The sequence below is a fragment of the Acanthochromis polyacanthus genome, chromosome 7, assembly GCF_021347895.1.
Source record: "Acanthochromis polyacanthus isolate Apoly-LR-REF ecotype Palm Island chromosome 7, KAUST_Apoly_ChrSc, whole genome shotgun sequence".
In the NCBI taxonomy this organism is placed as follows: domain Eukaryota; kingdom Metazoa; phylum Chordata; class Actinopteri; family Pomacentridae; genus Acanthochromis; species Acanthochromis polyacanthus.
The window spans coordinates 38,318,838-38,330,156 of record NC_067119.1 but is presented as its reverse complement, the minus strand read 5'-3'; the positions used below and the strand labels follow the sequence as shown (position 1 = coordinate 38,330,156).

At 41.3% G+C, this 11,319-nt stretch overlaps 1 protein-coding gene across 1 annotated transcript; it reads left to right on the top strand.

The window, feature by feature from the left end:
- The first annotated feature begins 6,842 nt into the window (after window positions 1-6,842).
- LOC127534731 (intraflagellar transport protein 57 homolog) lies at window positions 6,843-10,614 on the top strand. Its single transcript, XM_051950721.1, has 3 exons — window positions 6,843-7,034; window positions 9,589-9,655; window positions 10,315-10,614. The coding sequence occupies exons 1-3, from the start codon at window positions 7,023-7,025 to the stop codon at window positions 10,494-10,496; spliced, it is 261 nt and encodes an 86-aa protein (XP_051806681.1). The 5' UTR covers window positions 6,843-7,022; the 3' UTR covers window positions 10,497-10,614.
- The last annotated feature ends 705 nt before the right edge of the window (window positions 10,615-11,319 follow it).

Genomic DNA, 11,319 nt, shown 5'->3' with positions numbered 1-11,319 from the left:
ACACACATGCACATGATTAACAGCATTAACAGATTTATGTTTTATTGGAATAAAGACAGGGACAAAATGCGAATCACACACTTATTGTGGTGTGGCCCCCTCTAGTGGATGTGGCTATAAACAACGGCATAGAGTGTTTATGCCAGCAGCCGGCCCTGACGAGGACTACAGGGAGATTATCACAAGAAAAGGCAACACGGTTGCGATAAATAAAGCTCGAGACACTGCCTGGCAAAGCATTGCCGACCGTTTAAATGCGTGTTTATTTTCTTTTAATGAAGCACTTAGTCTGAGCGTACACACGCACACGTCTGAAAATTTAATTTTCAGAGGGCAAGTTTTTGACACCGATTAGGGATAACCCACAACTGCAGTGGTTGATGACTTTTTTTCCTCACCCTGAAGTTTGTCACACTACTGTGGCCCAGAGGAGATCAATCTTGAAGAAATAAAGCTTTTCAAAACCCATTGAAGACATTTTTTATGTGTGTATAAACATATATATGCATACATATATATATGAGAGAAAGAGGCTACAACATAGCCTGGTTTTGTGCAATGTGATGGTGGTTTTCACTTTTTACTCTGGTAGGCCTAATTCATGTTCTTGATTTGACAAATATACATCCACCATAGATGAATAAAGCAGCAGGTAACACCTAAAACCAAAGTAGGAATACTTTGGAAAAAAGGGGCAACTTCATGTGGAGATGTTTCATCAAACACTCAAACTTTGAATAAAAAAGCAGAAAAAAACATGTAAGCCTATAGAGGAGATGTCATTTTTATTAGAGATGATAGTGCTACTGTGCCCTACATTTAAATAAGGGAGAAGACACAAATGAGCTTGTACACAAAATAGTTCTCTCATCATTTGGCATCACCTTTGGATTATCATCATGATCAGATTGGACCGCTGGTAAAAGGAAGGTATTCTTTATGGAAAACTGTGGCTGTTGTGTCCTGCTTATTTTAAGACAATCTGTGCCTATTCCTGTTACGTGTTGACTGCACTTTGAGGGTGAAAGAAGAAAGAAAATCGGATATTTCCAAGTATTTACCGCTGGTGGATTCGAACCCATGGCGCAATGAAAAGTGAAGCCACATTTAATGTACTTAACTAACTTTAACCACTGATACACAGTTGCACACTGTGACAAAATGTGTAGTGTAATATGATATAGTTTGAGTCACGGTTATTCTGGCGTTATTTAAAAAAGGTCTCAATGTATGTCACCGAACAAGAACATCATTGATTACAGATCAAGATGAATTTAATGTGTAACATGCGGTTCACAGGCGTCTTTCTGAAGCTCGTCAGAACCTTCTCTGACATGGGGCTAAAGTAAGCTTGACTGTTAGCCTGGCTTGTCGCTCTGGCTGAGTTACCATGGTTACCAAGCCAGGCTAGCCCTAAGCCTTGTTGGTGGAACTAAACTCTCACTAAAATTAGCGAAGCTGATCGAAATAAGCCAGGCTTAGACCTAAGCCAGCTTCGTGGAATACCCCCCAGAACTACTGGGAAAAAAACATACAAACTAAAAACCAGTAACCAAACAAATACAACCAACAAAGTATCAAATAAAACAAAGTACGAAATAAACTTACTTCAAACAGGTGCAGGGCAAAAAATACAGGGAACAGGCATGCAGACATGAGGCTGCAAGGAACACACTGACAAGACGAACTGGTACAAGACAAGGGAAGACACAGACTAGATATACACAGGGTAATTGGGCACAGGTGGAAACAATCAGGGCGGGGACAGACAATCAGACACAGGAGTGAGCACAACAGGAAGGGCAAGTGAACAGAAACACAAGGAGGGCAGAGATTTCAAAATAAAATAGGACTAGACAGGACAAAACACAGATCGTGACACAATGCTTTGGATTTTGTTGATACAGAAACATCGTCATTTTAACTGTCTTTTTTTAATTTAAAGAAATATTATTGTACACTTATCTTTTTCAAATCAAAAACAATATTAAAATCTTAAACTTTGTCTCAAAATTCTGTCTTTTTAGATGACGCAGATCCTGGGATACACCACCCTGAATGTCCATCATTGTCTCCACATGCATTTCTCCAGTGGGTAACAGGCCAAGGTCATGTTCCCGTCCTGCTGGAGGAGAAGAGACATTTTAAAGTGAAGATTAAGTTCAACCATGACTGCCAGCAGGACTATGGTGCACATAGCATATGCTATCCGTTGGTGGCAGCGTGCATGAGCACCATCACCTCTTCTGTACAACATATGGCCGCCTATGACAACTTTAAAGTTGTCCTTTTAGAGACATTCCTGCAGGGGCAAGAGTTCTTAAGAGCGTAACACATTTGTGCATGCAACTGTTGCATGAAGACATATTTGTTACACCCTTATTTATTTCAACTACTTTTAGCTATTTGGCCAATGCACTCAGATATGTTTCCTCATTACTAATGACACAAACAGGACCAGCGTTGTTGAAGTATGACAGAGTTTGTAGCATTTTCAAAAAGTAAAAAATAATTGTAGTTTGCTGTGTAGATGCATACATGCTGTCAGTCATTTTACAGTGACTGTCAGTGGGGTTGAGTGCTGCTGGTTGGGATGCAGCTGAGTAGAGGCAGCTACACTGCTACTGACCTGAACTTTATTTTACTTATTTTGAAAGAATCCTCTTTGTATACATCCAATCCTGCTAGTTTCCACTGATTTGTTTGTTAGTCTGTCTGTGTGGTTTGTTGTGACAGATGGATACAACAGATTTAAAAATCTGCTGTGAACAGTATCCCTCTATAAGTTAACAGTTAACAATCAAAGTGCTCCCCTAGTTAAATCAGATCTAATTAGCTTTTGCCAATTGCCATAGATACACTCTCCACCCCCGCGCTGAATGCTCATTTAAAGTAAACACCCATACTCGTATATAAAGATATGCCCTATTAGGGCTGAGTACCGAACTTCGGTTCTTTAATGGCACCGACCGAAATGTTTCGATAGTAATGAGTATCGAAATAAGCCTCGTCTTTCGGTTCCATGTTTCGGTACTTATCACGTGATTATGATAAAGCAAACCTGTGATTGGCTGTAACATTACACGTGATTGCGGCAAGCTGCAAAAAAGCATGCTGCCCATTCACAGACAGGTTTCACGTTAGGTACATTGACTTTACTGCAGTTGTGTAGCATGTCGTCGAAGTGGGAAAAGATGCCTCTGAGGTCTAAAATGTGGCTCTACTTTTGTGAAATGGACGCTGTAACAGGAGAACCTGTTTGCGGCTCTGCTCAGCACAATAACCACGGCAGTTCGGCCAATGCAAACAAAGTCTTTTATTCACCACACCGTCTCAATGTAAATAAAACAGTCTCTCTTCCTTGCCCGGCACTACACCGGACCTCGTCCGGTAAACAGTCTCGGCGTCAGCCGGCTCTCCACAGGATCTCGTTCGGTAAGCTGCCCGCTCCACCGGACCTCGTCCTGTCCGCTGTTCTCCGCTCGTCCGTTCCCCCGTCCTCTCTGTCCGTCTGTCTTTTGTCCTCTGCTTCAGTCTGTTACTGCCGAGAGAATCAGGTGAGTCTAATTGGTGCCAGCTGCGCTAATTAACCTGACGCTGCTTCCACACACTCTCCTCCACACCTCTCCCCGCTGCAGCTGAGCTCTCCCACGCCCATCGCCACAGACGCCAATAGTGCGCGGTGCAGTATATGCCAAAGCGGGTGGTAAACTCCATCTAAGGCTAAATACCGGCACGAGACCGATAGTCGACAAGTACCTGAAGGGAAAGTTGACAAGAACTTTGAAGAGAGAGTTCAAGAGGGCGTGAAACCGTTAAGAGGTAAACGGGTGGGGTCCGCGCAGTCCACCCGGGGTATTCAACTCGGCGGGTCAGGGGCGGCCGCTCGGTGCGGGAGGATCCCCTCGCGGGACCTCTCGCCGGGTGCGGGCCGTCCCCCGCCGGGCGCATTTCCTCTGTGGCGGTGTGCCGCGACCGGCTCCGGGTCGGCCAGGAAGGGTCCGGGGGCGAAGGTGGCTCAGTATGTACTGAACTGTACATTGCTTGCAAATGTTCTTTTGCACTGGGAAATTAAACTCAAGATGTGAAAAGTAATGTGGAATACAATTTTCATTCTGTTAGAGTATATATTGTAAAACTGGTATCGAAAAAAGTATCGTTTAGGAACCGGTATCGAAGTGAAGGTATCGGAATTGGTACCGGTATCGAAACTTTTAGATTGATACCCAGCCCTATGCCCTATACAGTACCAGCTAATAGTAACTGATTGTTAATGTCTTTTGTCTCTGACTCAGGATTGGGTCGAATCAGGATTGTTTCTGTAATTTCTCCTGAAGCTGCTAAACAAAAAAGTTAACAGTGAAAACATGAACAGTGAATCCCAGAGCAGAAAACCCTTTTCCTTTCATGCACCAAAGTTTAATTGTTATCTATTACAGCTGATTATGAAAAAAATGGGAAGTCAGTTTTTTGAAAGAGTAAAAATACATTTCAGTCATTTTAGATGACTGTGTTTCTGTTTGGTTTTCTTCAGACTGAAGAACTCTGCACTGGAGATGGAGGAATTCCAAGAGATAAGCTGTGATCAGGAAAATAATTCCAAATATTATTTTTCCAATAACACACTCCACAGGGCAACCTCTTTTGTGCCAAGCTAGAAGAGACACAGGTCCTGTTCATTGCTTTTTTTTGTTGTTGTTTGGCAGATCATTGTTAACTTGTGATGCATTCTAATCACAGTTTAATTAAATTACATACACTTTGATTCTTCATGTCTCTGAATGTATATGTCACAGTAGTTGATGTATCATCTTACCAACATGATAGTCGTTCACTGAAAAATTTGAAGACGACAGTAAATGTCATGACCATGGGAGTCAGATTGGCCTGTAGGGTCCACAACTTCTTGTAAGTGTCTAATATCTTGCTCAGTTAGGGGTGTAGGAAATTCTGGAACAACAACCCCTGATTCTTGAAGGAACTCATCACAGTGAAGGGCACTCTCCCAGTCTATGTCAAGTTCTTGTAGATCCTAGGATTCAAAGAGTGGCATGAATTGACAGTCTAATAATGACATATTTTAAAATGTAGGCTACTGCTTCAATGAATGTCTGTTCATAAAAGGTGAGCACCTCAACATTCTCAGCCTCATCTGTGCTGTTCTGCAGCAGGCCCAACTGCCACAACTGTTGAGGGGTCATGCTTCTCTCTGTGCGGAGTGGGTGATGGTTCCATCCCTCAGCAAAGGTGCAAAGGTCACGGTGGAGACGGGGAAGGAGCACATAATGCACCAGGAAGATGTGCAGCGTGTTTGAGATGTCCAGTAGTCCCTCTTCTTCGAGACTGTGCAGTACATCGTAATATGTACTAGTTACTGCGATCCACATGTCACGCCATAGTCGTTCGATTCTGTTGTGGAAAAAATGATAAAGTAAAAAAAAAAAAAAACGCAGTATGTCAGTTTTTGATGTAGACACAAACTGAAAGGGGTACTTAAATGATCACAGCTGTCTGGTCACATCCAGTATTAAAATCGAAATATTGATACATTGAATTCAAATAGAAAGAAGTGTGTTTGCCACTCTGCAGTTCCTGCTCAAATTAAATAGTTACAGTACAATGTCAGACCATGCACTTGACACTTCAGTGCCCTAAAACCCAGATGTACCATATTGGCTTCCACCATGGCCACAGGATGCAATGGAACAGGGTCAAAACAGCACAGATTCATGCTTGTTTCATAGTTAGAAGCAACCCTGTTACTTGTTGGTCGATCTGAATTAAATGAAATTCAATTAATCGTAACTGAAGTTTAATTAGACAACTCAGGTGTCAGGGCTCCCTCCTCACCCCTGTCCTTCCCACCTGACATCTCCAATACCCCCTTTCCCATCTGGTTCCTCTTTTCCTCTCCCTCTCATGCTCCTCTCTCCCACTCCTGCTCCACTCCCACTCATGCTCCCCTCTCTCTCTCTCTGTCCCTCGGTTTCTCTGTCTGTCTCTCCCTTCAGTCTCCCATCCACTCCTCTGCCCCTGTCTCTCCCTCTGTCTCCTCTGTCTCCCATCCTCTCCACTGCCTCTGCTCCCTTCCCAGTGCGACACCTGAGTAGAGTGCAGGCGCACACCTGCCTCTACTCAGGTAATCTGCCTTCCCCGTGGGTCCCGGACAGCTGAAGGACATTCACCTGATTACTCCTCTGCAATAAGAACCGGCTCATCCTTCCACTCCCTGCCAGATTGTTGAACGAGACTCCACAGTCAGTTCGCTCTCTAGCCTCCTGAAGTCAGTTGAGTTTTTGGTGTGTTTTAACATTGTTTCTCTCCTGCTTCGTCTAGACCCAGCTGTCCGGGACCCCCGCCATCCCCCTTCCCCTCCGGCTCTCCCCAGACCATTCGGCACCATTTTCCCCCTCACTGGACCCCCTGTTCCTGCCTGGACCCCCCCTGACCTGCTTCCCTCCTGACCTCTGGAACCCGTAGCAGCCAACCGGCTGCTCCCGCTTCCTTGGAACCCCTCCAATGTCTGCCTGCCAGGGATCCCCCTACCTCCGTCTGCATCACTCTGGTCCTCTCCAGGACTACAGACTACCGCCAATCCCCGGTCTCAGACCCACCCAGCCACATTCTCCCCCCATCAGCCTCCCACGTCCCTGCACTCCTGCCATAACCACCAGTAAACAATAAAAACCCTCTTCATTCCACCATCCTTGGTTGTGAGGCTCTCTGCTCGGGTCCAACCCGCCTAAGCCGTGACATCAGGAATGAGAACAAATTTTTTTTTGAGCATAAGCATTAAGCCGAAGCACAGCTAGAAAGCTTCTTCTTGAGCATAGCTGTGGCTCTGTCTCAGATAATTGTTTCCTGATTGATCTGCTTTACCAGACATAACAGGGAATCAAGTAGAAGAGCCCATCCCCCCCACAGTGGATGCTGGGGAGTTGGTGGATTTGCAACACTTCACAGGCAACAGCAGCAGTGATATTTTGCAGAGGAGGCAGCAGAGTAGTGGCACAAACATAGCCATGGATGAGCAGGTAAGCTAGGCATTCAAATAGCCTGTCCTATTTGGATGAGGAGAGCATGTGACTAATCAGCTGATCGGGATGGGCACATCCTGATCAGCTTTACCTTTATCATTAATAATCTTATATTGTCTGCCTGAATTACCTGTGCAGGTTTTGCATCATATCTGATTGACAAACAAATGCACGGGGATACAGAAATAATGAATCAAGGTTGAGTCAGTAGTTAATGTAACTTTTCTAAAAATATGGTTAAATTTACCTCTGATTGTGGATGCTTTCTCCAGAAATGAAACTGCCGCGGTCAGTTCCTCGAACAGTAAACATGAAACGGGCAATGTCGACGTTCTCCACACCTTAATCACCTCTGACCCTGGTTAGTAAAGAGGTTTTTATGAGTGTTAATTTTATCACAGTGCTGAATATAATACAGCTTCATGATATACAGTGGGTACGGAAAGTATTCAGACCCCTTGAAATTTTTCACTCTGTGTCATTGCAGCCATTTGCCAAAATCAAAAAAAGTTCATTTTATTTCTCATTAATGTACACTCAGCACCCCATCTTGACAGAAAAAAAAACAGAAATGGAGAAATTTTTGCAAATTTATTAAAAAACTGAAATATCACATGGTCAGAAGTATTCAGACCCTGTGCTCAGTATTGAGTAGAAGCACCCTTTTCAGCTAGTACAGCCATGAGTCTTCTTGGGAATGACGCAACAAGTTTTTCACACCTAGATTTGGGGATCCTCTGCCATTCTTCCTTGCAGATCCTCTCCAATTCTGTCAGGTTGGATGGTGAACGTTGGTGGACAGACATTTTGAGGTCTCTCCAGAGATGCTCAATTGGGTTTAGGTCAGGGCTCTGGCTGGGCCAGTCAAGAACGGTCACAGAGTTGTTCTGAAGCCACTCCTTTGTTATTTTAGCTGTGTGCTTAGGGCCATTGTCCTGTTGAAAGGTGAACCTTCGGCCCAGTCTGAGGTCCTCAGCACTCTGGAAGAGGTTTTCCTCCAGGATATCTCTGTACTTGGCCGCATTCATCCTTCCTTCAATTGCAACCAGTCGTCCTGTCTCTGCAGCTGAAAAACACCCCCACAACATGATGCTCCCACCACCATATTTCACTGTAGGGATTGTATTGGGCAGGTGATGAGCAGTGCCTGCTTTTCTCCACACATACCGCTTAGAATTAACACCAAAAACTTCAATCTTGGTCTCATCAGACCAGAGAATCTTATTTCTCATAGTCTGGGAGTCCTTCATGTGTTTTTGGCAAACTCTATGCGGGCTTTCATGTGTCTTCCACTGAGGAGAGGCTTCCGTCAGGCCACTCTGCCATAAAGCCCCGACTGGTGGAGGACTGCAGTGATAGTTGACTTTGTGGAACTTTCTCCTATCTACATATACACAAAAAATCCGAGAGCAGAGCAGAGATCTGTGAGCACAAGTTCCGTGAGAGCAAGAGTTTGAGTTTGAGTTTGAGCTTGAGCGCAGGAAATCTGCGCGAACAGCATCGTAACCGAGTGCGAGGACACAGTTTTAGCATGCACAGAGCAAATTTGAGCGCGAGAGCAGAGAGACAATATCACGAAATCTGAGAATGAAATCGATGAATGCTGCCCTCAAATTAATTTAAAATGCTCTTGAGTTATGATAGGAAATTTATTCCATTACAACTCACAGTTTTTGAACTGTGATGGTTTGTTCGAGGGTCTAATCAGCTAATTCACGCTGGAATTCTGGAGTACATTTGGCAGTGAGCTAGTTAGCAAGACATGCTAATGTTAGCTGCAAACAGTAGAGTACATAAACACTGGAAACTTCTTGTGCTTTCATGCCGAGTTGTTTAGATATTAAGATTTAAAAATTAAATTAATTATTACATTTTATTTAAATATATTAATATGAAATAATATAATCCAAATATTATTGCAAATTAAATTAAAAAATTGAATTTAAATGAAGATTTAAACAACATCTGAAGAACTACTAAAGATTAAAACCTGACATTTTCTCTCTTATTTCTCATAATGTCATTGAGACGTTCATCCAGTCCGTAATATTGGAGAAATATTGTTCAGTATTATTGTGACCTGCAGCTCCATGTGTGGTTCACATGAAACATCGCCAGCTGACTTCTGTTTTATGGCTTTTTTGTTTATGTGTGATCAAACATTGGACATTTTTGATGATTCATTAAATTTTCTTTTCATATTTCAGCTCACCCATAATCAGAAATCATTTGATCTGTTTGTCAAATAAATGGACAAAATTCAAAATAAAATCAGTTAAAAACATTTTAAAACATGGCTTAAGAAAAAATGGAGTCAGAGAAAGGAGATTTTAAATAAAACAATAATATTTATGGTTATTCTGACAGATATCCTGATGTTGTTGTTTGTTGTTTTTTATCGTTTGTTTTCTACTGAAATCAATCTAAAATGTGATTTTGTGCTGAAACAGGTGATGAATTAAACTCTATGATGACTTCTGAAGGTCTTCAGGCTGTTTTTTTGTGTTAAAGTTGTGTTTAGTTTGGTTTATTTGTGTTCTTTGTGTTTCAGATCAGTGAGGAGCTGGAGAAGGTGAAGCAGGAGATGGAGGAGAAAGGAAGCAGCATGTCGGACGGAGGTAGGAGGAGGAAGAGACCTGGATTATGGAGGGTTTAGTTAGGTTTTTACCATTTCTGCTTTTATTTTTGTTTTTATGTTTTTGTTTTTAGTTGTGTTTTTTGGGGGACTTTTTGTAATTTTTTATGGGGGGGGGGGTTGTGTTTTTTTACGTTTATTTGCGGGTTTTTTGGTCTTTTGTAATTTTTTGTACTTTTGTGTATTGTTTTTTATTTGTGTTTTTTTGTGTTTTTTGTTTTCATTTGTGTTTTTTGGGGGACTTTTTGTATTTTTTGTGAGGTGGTTGTGTTTTTTTTAAATGTTTTTTGTGGTTTTTTTTGGTCTTTTGTAATTTTTTGTATTTTTTGTGTTTATTGTTTTTATTTGTGTTTTTTTTCTTTGTTGTTTTTATTTTTGTTTGTTGTGCTTCTTTCATGTGTGTTTTTTGTCTTTGTATTTTTTTGTGATGCATGTTTTGTTTTTTGTTTTTTTTGTCTTTGTGTTTTTGTTTTTATTCGTGTTTTTTGAGCGTTTTTGTCATTTTTTTGTGTTGTTTGTTTTTCTTTTGTTTTATTGTGTGTGTGGCTTTTTTTGTCATCATTTTTCCTTTGTGTTTTGTTGTATTTTTTATTATTATTTTGTTTTCTTTGCTAACCCGCTGCGTTGGCTCGTCCTCTGCAGCTCCGGTGGTGAAAATCAAGCAGAGCCTGACTAAGCTGAAGCAGGAGGTGGTCCAGATGGACGTGAGGATCGGCGTGGTCCAACACACGCTGCTTCAGGCCAGACTCAAGGAGAAGTCCAACATGACGCGGGACATGCACGCCACCAACATCCCAGAACCGGCCGCCGGAACCTTCGTTTAGAACCGGAACACTTAAAACTCTACAAACTGTTTCTGACACTATAAAAAAGATTTTTCTGAAAGAACACTTTAATTAAATCACAGAAACAAATATTTCAAACGTCACATATTTAGTTTTTATGTGTTTTTAAACGTAAAATAAATTTATATCCAGTTCTAAAGTCTTTATGAGGCTGATTTCATTGTTGTTTTATTAATTTTTAGATTTTTTTAGATGAATTTCGTTCAATAACAACAAAATGAATTATTCTGTTTTATTGTAAATATTAATCATGTTGAGGTAAAACGAGCACTAGATGTCAGCAGTTCTGCAGACAAATCAAATCAAACACCTGAGAAACAGAAACATACATTTGTCATAATTTTAGAGGATTATTTACAGGTAATTAGGATAATTAATGGATTTCTCTCTTGAATATTTGAACGGGATCCAGAAAAAGGTGAGTTTTGATCAGTAAGATACATCAGGGAGGAAACGGTTCTGGTAGAAACTGAAACATTCATTTATTAATTTATGATTTATAAAATGTTTAACACGCTTTTTTCTTCAGTATTACTGGTTCATCTCATTATTAGAACATTGTGGAAAAAGTTCAGGTTTGTTCATCAGATTTACAGAAAAACTTTATATTCTGAAATTATAAACTAAAATGTTTAAAACTTTGACATGTCTTTACTTTGATAAGAGCTTATATAAACCCCAAACTACTGGAATATTTCAAAAGATCAATTAAAAAACAACATCTGATGAAAAATATAGAACTTTCTACACAATATTGTAATTATGCGATATTCCCCTGTCTGTTTTTGTGGATTTTATTATG

Excerpts from the sequence above, each read along its gene's own strand:
- LOC127534731 (XM_051950721.1), top strand. Across the intron at positions 9,656-10,314 it reads AAGCAGCATGTCGGACGGAG|CTCCGGTGGTGAAAATCAAG; the intron begins GTAGGAGGAGGA and ends CGTCCTCTGCAG.